Below are 18,464 nucleotides of genomic sequence, written 5' to 3'. Positions count from 1 at the left end.
CAAATTAGTGTTTCAGGTTTTCTTGGAAATATTTCCAGAAGTGGAATCACTGGGTCATAAGGCAGTTTCATTTTTAATTTTTTGAGGTAACTCCACATAGCTCTCCACAGTGGCTACACCAGTCTTCATTCCCACCAGCAGTGCTTGAGGGTTCCCTTTTTCCACATCCTCGGCAACACTTGCTGACCTATTGATAGCCATTTGGACAGGTGCAAGGTGATATCTCATTGTGCTTTTATTTTGCATTTCTCTGATTAGTGATATTTAGCATCTTTTCATATGTCTATTGGCCATTTGTATGTCCTCCTTAGAGAAGTGTCAGTTCAGGTCCTTTGCCCATTTATTTATTTATTTATTTATTTATTTATTTATTTACTTACTTACTTAAGTGAGAGGAGGGGAGATGGAGAGACAGACTCCCACATGTGCCCTGACTAGAATCCACCCAGTGACCCCCATCTGGGGCCAATGCTCTGATTATCAGAAGCGCATGCTTACAACTGAGCTATCTTTAGCACCTAAAGCAGAGGCTCCATGGAGCCATCCTCAGGACTCAGGGCCCACATACCCTAATCAATTCAGCCATGTCTGTGGGAGGAGAAGGGAGAGAGAGAGAGAGAGAGAAGGTGGAGGATGGGAAAAGCAGATGATCGCTTTTCCTGTGTGCTCCGACCCGGAATCGAACTTGGGACTTTCACATGCCAGGTCCACGTTCTACCACTGAGTCAGCCTGCCAGGGCCTGCCTATTTTTTAATGAATGTTTTGTTGTTGTGTTGTTAGTGATGTTGAATTTTAAGTTCTTTGTAGATTTTGGATATTAACCCCTTATCAGATGTTTCATTGGAGAATGTATTCTCCCATTCAGTGGGTTGTCTTTTCTTTTGGTTGATGGGTTCCTTTGCTGTGCAAAAATTTATTAGCTTGATATAGTCCCATTTGCTTATTTTTTCTTTTGTTTCACTTGCCTGAGTTGATATAGCAGAAAAATACTACTATGAAGAATGTCTGAGATTTTACTGCCTGTGTTTTCTTCTAGGATTTTTATGGTTTTGAGTCTAACATTTAATTTATTTTGAATTTTTTCTTGTTTATGGCGTAAAAAGGTGATCTAGTTTTCATTTTTTGCATGTATTTGTTGGATATTCCAATACCATTTATTGAATAGACTATCTTTACCTCATTGTATGTTATTATCTACTTTCTGAAATATTAACTGACTATAAAGATGTGGGTTTATTTCTGAACTCTTCATTCTGTTCTATTGATCCATATGTCTGTCTTTATGCCAGTACCGTGCTGTTTTGATTATTATGGCCTTGTATTATAGTTTGCTGTCAGGTAGTGTGAGTTCTCCAGTTTCGTTCTTTTTATTCTAGATTGCTGTGGCTATATGGGATCTTTTATGGTTCCATATAAATTTTTGGAATATTTGTTCTAGTTCTGTGAAATATTCTATTGGTATATCTTGATAAGAATTGCAGTGAATCTATAGATTGCTTTGGGTGATGTGGACATTTTAATGATGTTAATTTTTCCTATCCATGAACACAGTATATGCTTCCACTTTTTGTATCTTCTTCAGTTTCTTTCTTCTGTGTCTTACTATTTTCTGAGTATAGTATTTTATCTCTTTGGTTAAATTTATTCTTAGATATTTTATTTTACTTTATTTATTTTAGTGAGAGAAGAATGGAGGGAGAGAGAGAGACAGACAGACAGACATTCTCTTGTCTGGGAAGCTCCTTATTTCTCCTTGAATGTTAAATGGCAGCCTTGCTGGGTAAATTAGTCCTGGCTGTAGGTTCTTGCTTTTCATCACTGTGAATATATTTTATGCCACTCCCTTCTGACCTGAAATGTTTCTGTTGAGAAATCAGCTTATAGTCTTATGGGCGCTCTCTTAGGTAACTATCTTCTTTTTGCTGCTTTTAAGATTCTTTGTCTTTAACCTTTGTCATTTTAATTATACTGTGTGTTGTTGGTGTGGGCCTCATATTTTTTTAATTGTATATCTAAATACTTTATTTTCCTTAGAGTGATTATAAATCATACTGTGCTTTTAAATTTGGTTTCTGCATGTGCATCATTGGTATATACAAATACAATTGCTTTTTCTGTGTTTATCTTATATCCTGCAGTCTTGCTGAACCACTTATTACAGTTTATTTGTAGATTTCTTGGATTTCTACATAGACAATCACATCATCTGCATATAGGAAAGTATTATTTCTTCTCTTCCTATCTGTATCCCCCTCCCTTTTTTTTTCTTGCTTTATTGAAGCAGCTAGATCTTCTAGTAGGTTATTGAGCAAGGATGGTGAAGGTTGACATCCTTGCACTGTTCTTCATATTAAGGGGAAATATTTAGTCTTCCACCATGAGGTATGATGTTAGCTGCAGAATTTTTGTAGCTGCACCATATTAATTTGAGATAATTCCCCTCCATTCTTAACTTGCCAAGAGTTCTTCTCATGAATGGGTGTTGAGTTTTTCTGCTTGAGTTGATATGATCATTTGAGTTTTCTTGAGTCTGTTAATATATGGTATATTACATGGATTTTCAAATGTTTGACCACCCTTGCATTCCTAGAAAAAAATCTACTTGGTTATAGTGTATAATTCTTTCTATACATTTTCTAATTTGGAATACTGATATTTTGTTGAGTATTTTTTGAATCCATGAAAGCTATTTGGTCTGCAGGGTTTTTGGGGGTTGGGTATTTTTGTGTTTTGTGGGGGGTTGGTACAGTTGTTGTCTGGTTTAGGCATCAGGATAATACTTGCCTAACAAAATGAGCTGGGAAGTATTACCTCCTCTTATTTTCTAGAATAGATTGTATAGAATTGGTAGTTTTTGTTTTTTGTGACAGAGACAGACAGACAGGGGAACAGATGAGGGACAGACAGATAGGAAGAGAGATGCCATGGACCAGCATAGCTAATAATTGTCCAGGCCCTGAGTGAGAACTGTGCAGAATGAAGAAATAAAAGAGGAAAGAAGTGTGGGGTCGGGAGGGCTCTGCAAGCTGATAGCAAGCCAGAGCAAGAACAAACCCCCCGGTTTGCTTTATTATATAGTGCAGCACTGTATGCAAAATAAGGAAGTCTCCAATACAAAGTCACATGTATGAAGTATAAACAGGCATAAACAGGAATCATAACTTAAATCAGGCAACAGCAGAACAAAGGGTGAGAGGAAGGGCATGTAAATTGCCTCTAGCAACTTAATCAAAAGATCAGAGGTTGTGGGGATGAGCTTATCCTTTAGCAACTTAAGCAAGCGAGGTGGGGGGTGGGCAGCGAGGACCCTGGCAGCTTACTGCCAATCCTCCACACCTCTGCCCTCCAAAAATCTAAACTGCTAGGACCCTGTCAACTTGCAGTCTCCCACAAGGAGAGAGATGAGAAGCATCAATTCTTCCTTGTGGCTCCTTAGTCTCCTTAGTTGTTCATTGATTGCTTTCTCATATGTGCTTTGACCGGGGGGGGGGGGGGGAGGGGGGCGGGGGGGGCGGAGGGGGGCGACAGCAGAGATAGTAACCCGTTCCTCAAGCCAGTGACCTTTGGGCTCAAGCCAGAGACCATGGGGTCATGTCTGTGATTCCACACTCAAGCCAGCAAACCTGCACTCAAGCTGGCAACCTTGGGGTTTTGAACTTGGGTGCTCCATGTCCCAGTCTGTTGCTCTATCCACTGCACCACCACCTGGTCAGGCTAGTTTTGGCATATTTTTATAGTTTCCCTGATGGCTGCTCTGGGTATTACAGTATGTGTGATTGATAATAGTATACTAGTATCAACATTTTACCACTTCAAGTAACTTCTCTTCCATTCATGTCCTTTTACATTCTTGACTTATATCAATGTCCTAAGTATCAGATGGTATTATAACTGTTGTTTCAATCACCACATAAATTTATAAAAGTTAAGAGTTGAAGCATAATTTATAGTATACAGTTAACCCTTGAACAACACAGGTTTGAACTGTATGGGTCCACTTATATACTGATTTTTTTCAATAACTATGTATAGAATTATGAGTATTTTGTCTTCTTTATGATTTTAATAACCTTTCTTTTTTCTAGCTGACATTAAGAATATAATATATAATGCATATAACATACAAAATATGTGTTAATTGACTATGTTATTAGTAAGGCTTCCAGTCAACATTAGGCTATTAGTAGTTAAGTTTTGGTGGAGTCAAAAGTTATATGCAGATTTTCAACTGCCCAGGGGGTCAGTGCCCCTAATTTCCACTTTGTTCAAGGGTCTACTTTATACAAAACTTTCTGCTGTTTTTAGTGTTTGTTCTTCCTTCTTGATTCACCAAGATTCCTTATTATTTCCTTTCTATTTGAAGAATTTCCTTTGGTCAGTCTTAAAAATATGTCTACTAGCAACAAATTCTTCTAGTTTTCATTTGTCTGAGAATGTCCTTACTTCCCCTTCATTCTTGAAGGAGACTTGCACCAGATATAGAATTCATGGTTGATGGTTCTTTTCTTTTAGCACTTAAAAAATGTTGAGACTTCCTTCTGGCCTCTATGATTTCAGATGCAGAATCTTCTGTCAGTTGAATTGGTATTCTGTAGGCCAGGGGTCCCCAAACTTTTTACACAGCGGGCCAGTTCACTGTCCCTCAGACCATTGGAGGGCTGGACTATAAAAAAAAACAATGAACAAATCCCTATGCACACTGCACATATCTTATTTTAAAGTAAAAAAACAAAACGGGAACAAATATAACATTTAAAATAAAGAACAAGTAAATTTAAATCAACAAACTGACCAGTATTTCAATGGGAACTATGCTCCTCTCACTGACCACCAATAAAAGAGGAGCCTCTTCCGGAAGTGCGGTGGGGGCCGCATGTGGCCTGCGGGCCGTAGTTTGGGGACCCCTGCTGTAGGCTATGCATTGTTGCTCTTTGGCTGCTTTCAATTTTTTGTGTTTATACTTTGTAAATTCAAAATTGGAGTGGATATATTTTTTAGTTTATCCTGTTAGAGCTCACTCAACTTCTTGAATCTGTTTTGTGTATTTTGCCAAATTTGGGGAGTTTTCAGCCATTATTTCTCCAAATATTCGTTCAGCTCCACACTTTCTCTTTCCTTCTGGGACCCCAGTGATATGAATGTTAGAACTTTTTTACTGTCCCATAGATCCCTGAGACTTAGCATATTTTTTCAGTCTGTTTTCACTTTTCTGTTCAGATTAGGTAAATTTTACTAACTTCTTCAAGTTCAGTGAGTCTGTGCTCTGTCATTTCCTCTCTATTATTAAGCCCATCCAGTGAGGTTTTTTTTTAATTTCCACGGTATTGATTTTTAAGTTGAAGATCTTTATCTAAAGCTGAAAGTTTAGGTCTATACTTCATCTCTAAAACTGAGCTGCTAATACAACAACACAATAGAGAATCACTTTAGCTTAATGTCTGTAACTTCTTAATGTCTAAAAATGGTTTTAATGAATCAGAAACACTCAAAAACCAGTTACTTCATCCCTATGGAATTATCTTTTCTGCTAAAAAAAAAATATTAGCAGTAGCAAGCATGTGGACTAGCCTCAGCTGTGTAACTTTATTCAAACTGCATAGAGCTAGTAAAACAACCCAAATAATACTAGCTAATTTCTGGTACTAAATGTTAATGAAATCAGTATCACTTGTGAATCTCTTTTGATAGCTTTAAATCTTCTCAGGTAAATCATGTATGTATATTTTGGTGTAGTACCAATGCCCTTTCACAAGCTTCTAAAAACAGCTTCCAAACTCTATCCAACTTTGCTTTACGCTAATACAATTCTCACCTTGTGCCAGGAAGATGTTAAATGTTATACAATGTCTGTTGGTTGGAAAACGCAGCCTTCTAATACTTAGCACTCTTATTTCTTTAAAAACAATGATTCTCCTTTGATCATTTTTCCAGTAAGTCTAGGGAGATCCATTGGTCATCCCAAGAGAAGCTTTCCTTTTAAAACTTTCCACTGCTTAAGATTTTTATGCAAATCATTAGCACTAGCCTAAGGTTATAACCCCATAATATCTTTCTTGGCTTCTGTACAACATACTCTACAGCAGTGGTCCCCAACCTTTTTTGGGCCACGGACTGGTTTAATGTCAGAAAATATTTTCACAGACCAGCCTTTAGGGTGGGACGGATAAATGTATCACGTGACCGAGACAAGCGTCAAGAGTGAGCCTTAGACGGATGTAACAGAGGGAATCTGGTACCTTTTTAAAAATAAAACATCGTTCTGACTTAAATATAAATAAAACGGAAATAATGTAAGTTATTTATTCTTTCTCTGCGGACCGGTACCAAATGGCCCACAGACCGTTACCGGTCCGTGGCCCCGGGGTTGGGGACCACTGCTCTATAGGACTCCCAATCAGACTGCCAAAGGAGAGGTATGAGTTGTTGCCTTTTTTTTTTTTTTTTTTTTTTTTTAGTGAGAGGATAGGGAGGCAGAGACAGATTCCCACATGCGCCCGACTGGATCCACTCAGCAAGCCCATTAGGGGGTGATGCTCTGCCCAGCTGGGGCCCTTGCTCCATTGCAACCAGAGCCATATTTTAGTGTCTGAGGTGGAGGCCATGGAGCCATCCTTAGTGCCCCGGGCCAACTTGCTTCAATTGAGGCATGGCTGCAGGAGGAAAGGAGGAGAGAGAGTGAGAAAGAGAGAGAGAAGCGGGGCTGGGTGGGGGGGTGGAGAAGCAGATGGGTGCTTCTCCTATGTGCCCTGGCCGGGAATCGAACCAAGGACATTCACACACTGGGCTGACAATCTTCTACTGAGCCATCCAGCCAGGACCAAGTTGTTGCTTTTTGTTCTAAGATAAAACATCAAAGATCAAAAAGTTAGCTTAAATACATAGAGAAAATTTGTCTTAGGAGGTTTTTACCTGACATTACCTTTATTCTTTAGAACTCCAGTGGTAAACTTACTGACTTCCTGAGCTTCTACACACTGCCCTCCACAGTCATGCACCATCCTGCACACAAGAGCCTCAAAGCTGCCTATTCCTTCTACAACATTCACACGGAGACACCCCTGCTAGACCTCATGAATGATGCACTCATAATTGCTAAATTGGTAAGCAATTCATTCCTTTCTGTGCTTTGTGTTTTTCCAAATATATTTGTCAAGGTACATAAAGCATCTTAGTGTATTTTCTTCCACAGAGAAGGGATTTATTTGAAGTTTTCTCTTTTTTGTACTTTTGATCATTAGTCAAAGGAAGAATTTTGATAGTTTCTTTTAAAACTTTAGTGGTTATTTTCATAATCAGTTCTATTACAACTTAACCAAAAAGACACTTTGTATAAAGTAGATACTTTAAACACATATAAGAAGACATAAAACCCATAAGGAATATAAGAAATACTTGGTCCCATGATATAAGGAAAATACATGCGTGGTTGTTTTACAGTGAATAATTAACAACAGTTAAGTTGTGGGTTTTTTGAGATAGAGACAGACAGACAGGAAGCGAGAGAGATAAGAAGCATCAACTCGTAGTTGCGTCACTTTTTGTTGTTCATTCATTACTTCTCGTGCATGCCTTGACCAGGGGGCTCCAGCCAAGAGAGACCCCTTGCTTAAACCAGTGACCTTGGGATCATGTTGATGATCCTAGGCTCAAGCCAGCAAACCTACACTCAAGCCAGATGAGCTTGCACTCAAGCCAGTGACCTCGGGGTTTCAAACCTGAGTCCTCAGCTTCCCAGGTCAATGCTCTATCTACTGTGCCATCACCAGTCAGGGAATATGTTTTTTGATTCAAATAAATGGTCTCTGAATTTTAAAATTAAAGGGATTTAATTTTTTTAATTAAGGGGATTATTGTTAAAATTAAATAATTTAAAGTGAAAAGTACAAAATTCAAAATATGTTTTACTATATTGCTTTTTATTTCCTCAGTATAGTAAGTAGGCTAATTGTTAAGTTCTTGTGATAGCCTAGCCTGTGGTGGTGCAGTGGGTAGAGTGACAACCTGAAACACTGAGGTCTTTGGTTTGAAACCCTGGACTTGCCTGGTCAAGGCACATATGACAAGCAACCAGTGAACAGCTAGAGAGAAGCAACTACTTCTAGTCACTGCCCCCTCTATAAAATCAATAAACAAACCTTTTTTTTAAAAAAATTACTGCTACAAAGAAACATTTTCCTTTAAAAAGAAATTGAAATCAATAGATATGTTGATGCAGTTACTTAATATGAGAAAATATTGTTCATGAGAAGTTAGGGACAGTACATCAAAGTGTCTTCCTTGCATCTGTCTAGTATTTGATCGATTTAAAAAAAACAAAACCATTACTGGATCCCAAAGTCAATATTATCCTGATTCTTTGATCCCATTGCTCATTTTCAACTACGCCCAAAAAAGGCCTGTAATAAGTTAGATACAAACCTTGAGAAATGGAAAATTAGGTGCTTCATCTATATCACATTTTGCTCAGTATTGCCTAACATTTAAGTACATTAGATTTTTACTGTTAAATTTTGCTAAACTTATTTCCAAGACAAATATACTCAAGTTTTTACACCTTTGGTTTCTTGGCTGTAACTTGAGCTAAATCAGAACTTAGAAAGACTGGTGATTAACAGTTCTGAAGATGGAGCCATCTAGGCGACCATTCTTTCTAAAACAGGAACAAAATATTTTCTGAACTCCTAATAGATTTCATTATGTCATTCTTAGCCAGCATACTGTATTTTGATTCAGCATTTCTGGATAATCTTGCTGACTCCCTCAGATTCACTGCTGGTTTTGTGAGATAGTTTTGAACTGGGGAAAAAAATGTTGTTGTTGTTTTTTTCTGAAGTGAGAAGCAGGGAAGCAGAGAGACAGATTCCTGCATGTGCCTGACCAGGATCCACCTGGCATGCCCACTAGGGGGCGATGTTGTGCCCATCTGAGGCATTGCTTTGTTGCAACCGGAGCCATTCTAGTGCCTGAGGCAGAGGCTATGGAGCCATCCTCAGCGCCCAGGCTAACTTTGCTCCAATGGAGCCTGGGCTGCAGGAGGGGAAGAGAGAGAGAGAAAGGAGAGGGGGAGGGGTGGAGAAGCAGATAGGCGCCTCTCCTGTGTGCCCTGGCTGGGAATTGAACTTGGGACTTCCACACACCAGGCTGACACTGTACTGCTGAGCCAACCAGCCAGGGCCTGAACTGAATTTTTAACCTATGCTATATATACAGACATTGGATCTTATTATAAATGCACATTCAGGTTATTAGAGGAAATAAATATTATGCTGAAATACTTAATACAGAGAGTAAGTACTCTAGTCTTCTGAAATTTTCAACTTTAAATCCTTTTTACATTGGCAGAAAGGATTTGATGTATTCAATGCACTAGATTTGATGGAAAATAAGACATTCTTGGAAAAACTCAAGTTTGGTATAGGAGATGGCAATTTACAGTATTACTTGTACAATTGGAGGTGTCCAGGAACAGATTCTGAAAAGGTAAGAGAAGTTGATACACCCTTTATAAACTTAATAAATTTACCTAGGAAATTCCATACTTCCTTTAGGATTATTAAGTTTTTTAGTAGGTTTTAAAAAATACAGATCTATTGTACTACATTATAATTTAATTTCTCTTGCTTATGTGTTCTTAACTGTTCCATTTCTTCCCTCCCTTTAGGTTGGACTGGTATTACAATAGGTGGACGTTTCCCTTTCTAGAACTCTTGACACCATCATTTGTTATTATTTTATTTAATGATTCCTGGAACTGCCATTCCAAAGAAGAATAAAAGCACAAGTGAAATCAATATAGTCGGTAACAATTGAAAAAAATGAAAAAACATCCTTATGTGGCCAATACTACATCTTTCTAGTTACTCTTCCCACTGTGTACCCACTTGAAGAAGGGGTGAAAGGGTACAGGGAGTGCATTTCTCTAATTTCCAAACTTTTGGCTGTCTTTTGAGGAAGAGAAGGTATTTTTCCATCCAGAAAGGGATTTTTTTAATGAATGGAACAGAAGTCACAGACCCATGTAAGAAAATCTTTGCTAATGTGTGGCAATAAACTGCTGCATTTCTGTTTATTAAGTGGTGGTCTGTTTGTCCATGTAACGGAGTAAAGGATCCGTTTGGGAAGTTTCTCCTTATGTCACCTTCCATGCTGCCATTGAAAACATTTCTGGAATCAGCACTTCACAACTCAGTGATTGGTGGTGGATGTTTAATGTGCAGAACGAGATAAAAATGTACTGGCACTACATTTATTTCTCCAGAAGTAAAGTTGCCAAATAAACACATAGATTTGTACTTTAACTTTCAGCAGGTCAGTAGATTGGTTCAAAAGCCGTTTTGTGTAGACATGCAATATGCTCTCTGAAAGAGTCTGCACTAACTTGTTTCTTCTCAGCAACAGCAAGAATGTGTGAGAACACGAAATGAAAGCACTGAAATCAAAGAAAATGCCCAGTGGAATTTATTAGTGCTATCAGGATACTGATAGTTTGAATGTTTTTATTACTTCTACTGAATTGTACAGTCCTTTACTCTAACTTGACCGTGAAAGCTGTCATACTAATGGAAAATATCTTATTTGTAAATAAGTATTCATAATTTTGTTACTGATGGTGTTTTTATCTAGAATTTGAAAAACCAAGTTTAACAGTGTACATACATGTATATATAGCCCATAGCCTAAGGGGGAAAGATGGTAAATGAGGCCACATAAACTGGCCTTCACTCAAATACCACAAGGTAGATTCTTCTTCCTGCCTTCTCTCTTTCAGTGCCTAGCTGTTCAGTCCAGAAACATTTAATTATTTTAGACAGCATGATACCCTTTTCTTCATATTATATGTAGTAAAATGAAACCAGTCGTATCTTATGCCAAGCAGGAGCTAGCAAACTATGGCCCATCAACTAAATCCAACCCATTGCCTATTTTTGTACAGCCCACAAACTAAAGATAGTTTTTTGTTTTTGAATAGTTGGGGGGAAATAACATTTTGTGACACATGAAAATTGTATTCAATTTAAATTTCAGCATTCATAAATGAAGTATTGGAATACAGACACATTCATTTATGTACTGCCTGTGGCTACTTCATGCTACAAAGAGCAGCGCTATTTCAATAGAAACCCTATGAACCAAAAGGCCTAACATATTTGCTCTCTGGCCCTTACAGAAAAAAATAATTTGGTGTTCCTGAATTACACTAAGGAGCTGAAAGCCCTTTCTGAAGCTTGTGAGGCTACCAGTAGAGGGCGCACATAGGGCCCACAGTTCAGCTTACTTCATTCACATAGCTGTGTACTTCCTTGAAGACTTCAAGGAAGACTTCTCATTTAGGATGCATCAACCCAATTATATTGCCATTAATTCTGAACAGAATATGTAAACTTCAAGAAGCAAACTGAACCAATTCACTGAAACCTTTTTGAGACACCAGCATTAAGAAAATGAGATTTTAACTTAATATGGAATCAAGGCTCAGTTGGGAATTACATTCGATTCATTTTTATGGCACAGAGTCATATAGGGTAGGTTTTCAAATAACTAGAATTGCCAGCCAGAAATTTTTATTTTATTTATTGATTTGAGAGAGAGGGAGAAGAACGCTGAGCAGTTTCTGTATGTGCCCTGACCAGGGACCAAACCTGCAACCTCTGCTTCGGGTTAACACTCCAACCAGTTGAGGGGTCTGGCCAGGGATCCAGTCAGAAATTTTGTAATGAATGGGCTTACCTCATGGTGAAACTGTGCCATTGTTCCTTTATTCATTTACAAAATTCCAGTTATTATAGAAGTCACGTTTTCTCAGTCACTTAAAAATAACTAGCACAGTTGCCTCTAAATTAAACATTATCAATGACCATTAATAATAATCAGTAAAACTGCTTGTTTACTAAGAAGCTATTAGAACTGAATTTCAATATAGTGTTTTATATAGCATTAAAAAAATTGTCTTGCATTCTTTGTCAGTAATGGAAATGCTATTTCATGAGGGATCCTTTTTTAAATTTTTGCCAGGATGCCATTCAGTAAAATTGAAATGAGTATTAAAATTGAATGGTAGCATAATCCATGTGTCAGCCAGAATTTAAGCTGAGAATGAACTTTGATAACCCCCCTAAATTAGAGCAGTCATTCAAGCACACGTTGTAAGTAGGAGACACTACAGTGTTCACTATGCTCCATTACCTGATGTGAAGGATGCCCATCGTTGCACTGATCCACCTGCGAATCCAAGCTCCCTAATGACCATCACACTTTTAATACATGTGAAATTTCCAAATAAATGTTTTTTGTTTTTGTTTTGTTTTTTTACAGACAGAGAGTAAGTCAGAGAGAGGGATAGACAGGGACAGACAGGAACGGAGAGAGATGAGAAGCATCAATCATTAGTTTTTCATTGCGCGTTGCAACACCTTAGTTGTTCATTGATTGCTTTCTCATATGTGCCTTGACCACGGGCCTTCAGCAGACCGAGTAACCCCTTGCTGGAGCCAGCGACTTTGGGTTCAAGCTGGTGGGCTTTTTGCTCAAACCAGATGAGCCCGCGCTCAAGCTGGCGACCTTGGGGTCTCAAACCTGGGTCCTCTGCATCCCAGTCCGACGCTCTATCCACTGCGCCACTGCCTGGTCAGGCCCAAGTAAATGTTAACCATGTAAAGGGGTGAATTCTAACTAGTCAAAAGACTTTGTCTGGCTTTTCTATAAGTATCAAGCCTTTCTCCAAAGCCCATGCTTATACCTACCCAAAGAAAGTCAAATCAACAGGAAGTAAAAACTGATGTATTGTTTCTGAAGACTGTCTACTGTTCAGTATTTAGGATTTCCTTTAAAACTGATGATTATCTGCAATCCAATTTCATCTACCCTACTAACCAGAACCATGTTTACTGTGGTACATTTTCCAAGTTTGAAAGATGTTAAATGCTGTAGGATACAGATGTTCTTGCTCACAAGCACTGTATCAGCCTTTTTTAAAAGTGAATTTACACAAGCATGACATTAGTTTCAATAAACTTTTGATATGCATACTTCTGAACATTTTCTGCACTTGTTTTTAAACTTCAGCATTAGCTGTGCTATCTAAAAAGTCTTAAACACATTTGAAAGGAACATTCTCAATCTCCCACAAGTCTTATGTAAAAGTAACTCAGTTTATTTCAACATTTTTGTACAAGGTGTCTTTTTCCAACTGTATAAAGTGACATTTATACAAGATTACTTTGAAGTAGTTTTTTTGTTCCTGGGTGGTTTCCTCTTTTTATTAGGGTTTGGTATCAGTTTCTTTATTTTAAGGGGCTGCAGCACTATACTCTGCTGACTTTCAGTGAGCTTTCTCTTATGTTTAGCAAGGTCTTCATAGGAAGTGTCCAAAATGTCTTTGTCTTGGCTTTCCAAAGATTCAGACTTTGAATTTTCCCTGGAGTCTTCAAGTCTATCTTGAAGCCATGGTACATTTAAACTGGGTACTCTGGGGACTATAGCTTTTACTTCATTGACAAAGTCAGTGGTGTTCTTTTTGAATCCCAAGGCCAGGACACATTTTAAGCCAATAACAGGTGAGATTCTCTCACTGAGACGGGGAACCTGACAAGCAGGAACCGCTCTGCTTAAACTTAACTGAATCAGGTGTGAAGTGATGATCACAGGCTTGACTGACTTACACACTAGAACTAAAAGCAGTTCGTTCCTTTCCAGAGCCCTGGTGACTTCATTAATGCCAATGGCAAGTTGCCTTCTGACACAGACAGAAGTCCACCCTGACACTTTTTGGTTATCTTCCTGTTTTTTCTCCTTCACCTCCTCATTGATACCAACATCTATGCTACGTCTGTCTCTGCCTTGTATTTTTAAAAAAGGCTTTTTACTTCTCTTCTTATCTTCAATCTTCTCAAGCCCAATAGATTTAAATCTGTCTTCAAGTGTCTGTAAGATGAAGTGCATGTCCTCCCTCTCCAGGGCACTCCAGCAGATCGTGTATGGGTTGTCCAATGATGTCTTGACAGTTAAAGGTCTTGTCTTCCGAACAGAGCCCCTCCCCGGTGCCTGCGGAGCTGCAGCCATTCCAAAAATCCTTCACTGAGAAACAGGATGACAAAGGAAAATTCATGTTAACTAGCAATGCATGTCTTAACAATATTCTGGTTGCATTAGTTCTGATTCTTTAGAGGCTACAGCAAGCCTGATTATCCAGGACCAGGTATGTGGCCATATACTTAACCTCTCTTTTAAGATTAAGTCATTTATTTTCTCCATTTTTTTATACGACTTCCTCATTATTCATATACAGGCAATATGTGAATGTTTTGTATTACAGCAATCAGTAAAATTCTATTTCGTTTATAAAAGTGTTCCACGTTTATACTTGTTCAAAATTATGTATCCTGTTAATGACTGTATGGTATTAACATAAATTTGTTACCATTTTCTAAATTCCTCTCTAGTTAGGCTTCCATTCATCAATTTAACAAATATTCACTGAGCACCTCCAGTGTGCAGGCTGGGTTCTAGGCACTGGGGTTCAGCAGTAAACAAGTCCCCGTATCTACCCATATAAGTCCCATGTCTGCTTACATGGAGCTCACAATCTGTGAGGACCCTCGCAGCCTTTCCCATTTATAATAAACTAGATGTGATTTTTTTAAAGAATTGAAATAGTAACAGGCACATGATTAAAATTCAAATGATACTTTCCTTTTATGCCCTCTTTTAAGCCTGCCTTCCTGGACCCTGAGCTTCTTGTATATCCTTCCTAAAACATTTGATACATATGGAGGTGGTCAGTCCCCATTCCTACAGTTATTCCAAGCCAAGTGCTCCTCCAGCTGGCAATTTGATGAGAACTATGACAGTTTTGTAATGAAATTTGAAGATACTAATCCACTAAGAAAAAATAACCAGAAGGAGCCTTACTGGGAAAATGTGAAACACTAGTCTAGAGAGTATGTCCTGTTTCCCTTCCCCAGAGGGAACTGCATGTTCTGTTCCCTTCCCTCGGTTTTGTTCCTCACATTCTCCTGGGGCTCAGCTAAGAACCACAGGGACCCACGTGGCAAAACCCAAGGAAGTTAAGCCATCCCTGGAGAAGTCTGAAGTTTGGAACTATCCCTATTTTTAGGAAACAAGATTTTTCTCAATCTAGATATTCCCTCCTTTATCCCACCAAGGCCTGCCCTCCGTGAAACACCCCATGCGGATGAGGAATTAAGTTCTCCCCAATTAAACTCCCCCTTAACGGTCTGTCTACTGATGTTGACAAGCAAGTTTCTCTGGAATGTCAGAATTTATAAGGCACTTGCCCCATGTATTGATTAACTTGGGTACCACAAATTCCTGCACAACTGTTCAAAGTATCGATGAGGAAACCTTTAAAACACAAAGATGGCTGGTCCTTATACTACTCAATTGGAATCCTGAGAATAGGGCTAGGACATCTGCATTTACAAAAGTGCCTGGATGAATGTAATACAGAAGTGGAATTAAGAACTACAAGATGCCTTTCCACACTAGACAGCCTTAAAAAATAGTCTCCTGAAAAAAAAAAAATAGTTTCCTGACCTTTTCTGGTCTCCACAGTTTCATGGGGTGACAGGTCAGACCTTGTTCATGTCAGTATCCTGTCTACTGCTACAGACTCAGTATATGTTGCCTTCAAACCAGTTCCACTGCACAGCCCTCCCCATCCTTCCCTCAAGCTCCGGGAACCAGAAAGTAGTTCATCCAAATCCAAGGGTGACTGGCAGAGGCTGGCATCAGGTTCAAGGTGGTCAGGAAAATGAGCAAGACAAAATTGATCTGAGAGCTCTTGCCAAACTGCCAGTCAGTTAATGTGTTAGCATTCAAACACCACAGAATAAATACTTACAGTTATGTGCTCTGGAGGAAAGGCAATCTATGCATTAACATCTCTAGTCTTCAGAATCGGATGGGGGTGATGAGAACCAAGAAGTTGACATAAGCAGAATCTTAATGTCCTGTAAACCAAAAACAAAGTACTCACTGGTAAGAAGTAACAGCTTTGAAGGAGAAAAACAGGAAACCCTTGCTGAGCTCCCTTTTGAACTATGTCTTAGAGGCCTCTACTGCCTATAGGATCAAGTGTTTCTGTTTTGTTTTGTTTTTTAAGTGAGAGATGGACCAATAGGGACAGGAGGAAGGGAGAAAGGTGGGAAGCATCAATTCTTCGTTGCGGCACCTTAGTTGTTCATTGATTGCGTTCTCATATGTGCCTTGACCGGGAGGCTCCAGCTGAGCCAGTGGCCTCTTGCTCAAGCCAGTGACCCCAAACTCAAGCTGGTGAGCCCACACTCACGCCGGCGACCTCAGGGTTTTGAACCTGGGTCAGCATCCCAGGTTGATATTCTATCCACTGTGCAAACTCTTTAAGGTGACAGAAAAGGCCCTCCATACTGTGTCCCCATCAAACCCCAGCCTTTTTCCTTATGTGCCCACCATGCACATTACACACATTACACCCAGCACTGAACCACATGCTATTTGAGGAGGCCACCAGCTTCTCTTCTGGACATCTTCATGCACATTATTCCCTCTGCCTGGAATACTACTACCATTCTCAGCCTCACAACTTCCATTCTTCAACAAATATTTCGGGATTATCCACAAGGTACTAAGCCATAAAGTATTACAGAAAAAACTGGCTTCACTGAGCTCAGAATCTATGAGGAAGATGTATCAGCTAATAAATTTTTTTATTGATTTTAATTTATTGTGTTTAGAGTCTAGTGTCCCCCCGAATCACCCCCCCCCCCGTGTTCCCCTCAACGCCTTCCAGGATTTGCTTTTCTGCTCTCTATAACGCTGTGTTATGTGTATATAATTTCACCAATCTCTTTCCCTTCTCTGATCCCATCCTATCATCATCCCCTTTCCCTTTGTCCACTTTCCCTCTGGTCCCTTTGATCCCGCAGCTAATAAGACATTCAGGTCAGGGAACTACAGGGTACTCAAGAATATAAAGAAACCTGACTTAGTCGAGGGTATAAGGGCGGGACTCCTGGAGGAAGTGACCTTTTGTCTAGATAGCTGAAAAAGACAACAAAGGGAGTAACAATTAGGGTGTCTAGAGAACAGCATTAAAGGAAATAAGTGAATGTCACAGGGGCAGATGCCAGAGAGAGTAGTGAGGTTATTAGGAAAAGTAGGTAAGAACTAGATGGAGAGGGTCCCTGAAAGGCCTTACAGTAGGAAGTGACTGTACCGCCTTATAGCAGTGGATTGGCAGGATTAAAAAGCACTACAGAAAGATCTTTGTGGATTTGAGCATGTGTCATTGCCAAGATTGGAAGCAGCAGAGGCTCCTGGAAAAGTCCTGGTAAGAAATGATGATGGCCTGCAGTCGAGTCGCTGCAGAAGGGATGAATAGAAATACATGGTAGTTAAGAGATAAAATTGGCCGCTTTGTGATCCACTGGGAGTAAAGCAGAGAGTGGACTCAGGGATACCTCCCGGTTTCTAGATCCAGCAGCGGAAGGAGGCCAGGCCGGGTCCCAGTGACTGCAGTTCATACCTCCTTTATTGCCGCCCCTGAACCTAGAGCCTTCTGTACTTTTACTATTTTGTTATTTTGTTGTCGGCCTCCACTTTCCGCTGTGGAGTACTGAAAGGCTAGGGTGAAGCTTTACCTTAGTATTTCTCATACCCAGAAACGCTCCGTTCCAGGCAGATCACGGAGCGCGCGAGCCACGGCTGGAAGACGGGAAAACACGCCGGGGAGGCGGCGGGCGACCCCGGGGAAGTCCTGGAGTCCCTGCGCGCCCGTGGCCTCTGAACTGCCAAGTCTCAGCCAAGATCCCACCCCAAGTGTGCCCCTTCCAGCCCCTCTACGTTCCCGGTTCCCGCCCACTCACGATAGCGACGGCGCCAGGTCCACGTGAGCCGCCATGCGCGTGCGCAAGGCCCACCCCCACCCCACTCCCCGCCTTCAGGTGCTCACAAAATCTCACATTTCGTCATTCTCCGTTAGCTCACTCACGACAGAAAAAGTCGCCTCGCTGCGTCGCGCGACCCGGAAGCTCCAGAGCGAGGACAAAATGTATAAAAACTCAGGAGCCGGATGAAAAAGGACGCCGTGAGGTTGGGGGTGGGGTGAAGGCTCCAGACAGCGACCTACAGCAGCTGTGGGCAGGCGCACTGTCTGTCTCGCGAGATCTCATGGTTGCCATGATTACCTGTTGCTAGCTCCCCTGCTTGATCTGGGAACCATTCAGAATCCAATATCCTCCTGAAACCTGGTCCTCTCACGGTCATTCTCTCCCTCGTGACCCAGTTTCTACGTTGCAGCGCCTGGCAGTCTTAGCCGCCCTGCCCCGGGCCCCCCCCCCCCCCCCCCCCCCGCCACCACCACTTTTCTGTATTTGGCTTGCCTAAGGGATGCAAAACCCTAGCGCTGTCCTAGTACCCCTATCTCCATGGAATCCCTCTGGGAATCCCCAGCACCACGAAAATCAAG

At 40.3% G+C, this 18,464-nt stretch overlaps 2 protein-coding genes across 9 annotated transcripts in view; one reads left to right on the top strand and one right to left on the bottom strand.

Moving 5' to 3' along the window:
* The window catches only part of NMT2 (N-myristoyltransferase 2), an 89,756-nt gene extending 79,440 nt beyond the window's left edge, over nt 1-10,316 (top strand). For all 3 annotated transcript variants that reach the window (XM_066386652.1, XM_066386654.1, XM_066386653.1), the window contains 3 exons: nt 6,934-7,101; nt 9,344-9,481; nt 9,663-10,316. In XM_066386652.1, the coding sequence (XP_066242749.1) occupies nt 6,934-7,101; nt 9,344-9,481; nt 9,663-9,683 (327 nt within the window). In that variant the 3' untranslated portion in view covers nt 9,684-10,316. The remainder of the gene's footprint in view (nt 1-6,933; nt 7,102-9,343; nt 9,482-9,662) is intronic.
* Nucleotides 10,317-12,431: 2,115 nt separating this feature from the next.
* RPP38 (ribonuclease P/MRP subunit p38) lies at nt 12,432-18,203 on the bottom strand. 6 transcript variants are annotated; one of them, XM_066386661.1, is made up of 3 exons: nt 18,184-18,203; nt 15,861-15,969; nt 12,432-14,074 (listed from the first exon to the last, which is right to left on the bottom strand). In XM_066386661.1, exon 3 carries the CDS (start codon nt 14,057-14,059, stop codon nt 13,214-13,216), a length of 846 nt encoding a protein of 281 aa, XP_066242758.1. In that variant the 5' UTR covers nt 14,060-14,074; nt 15,861-15,969; nt 18,184-18,203; the 3' UTR covers nt 12,432-13,213. The 6 variants fall into 6 exon arrangements, with proteins under 6 accessions (XP_066242758.1, XP_066242753.1, XP_066242752.1 ...); XM_066386656.1 differs by lacking the exon at nt 18,184-18,203 and adding an exon at nt 17,949-18,132; XM_066386655.1 differs by lacking the exon at nt 18,184-18,203 and adding an exon at nt 17,959-18,132.
* Nucleotides 18,204-18,464: the final 261 nt, after the last annotated feature.

The sequence above is a fragment of the Saccopteryx leptura genome, chromosome 5 (assembly GCF_036850995.1).
Source record: "Saccopteryx leptura isolate mSacLep1 chromosome 5, mSacLep1_pri_phased_curated, whole genome shotgun sequence".
NCBI classification, from domain to species: Eukaryota; Metazoa; Chordata; class Mammalia; order Chiroptera; family Emballonuridae; genus Saccopteryx; species Saccopteryx leptura.
This window is presented reverse-complemented; position numbering and strand designations above follow the sequence as displayed.

Excerpts from the sequence above, each read along its gene's own strand:
- RPP38 (XM_066386661.1), bottom strand. The coding sequence starts at position 14,059 with ATGGCTGCAGCTCCGCAGGCACCGGGGAGGGGCTCTGTTCGGAAGACA.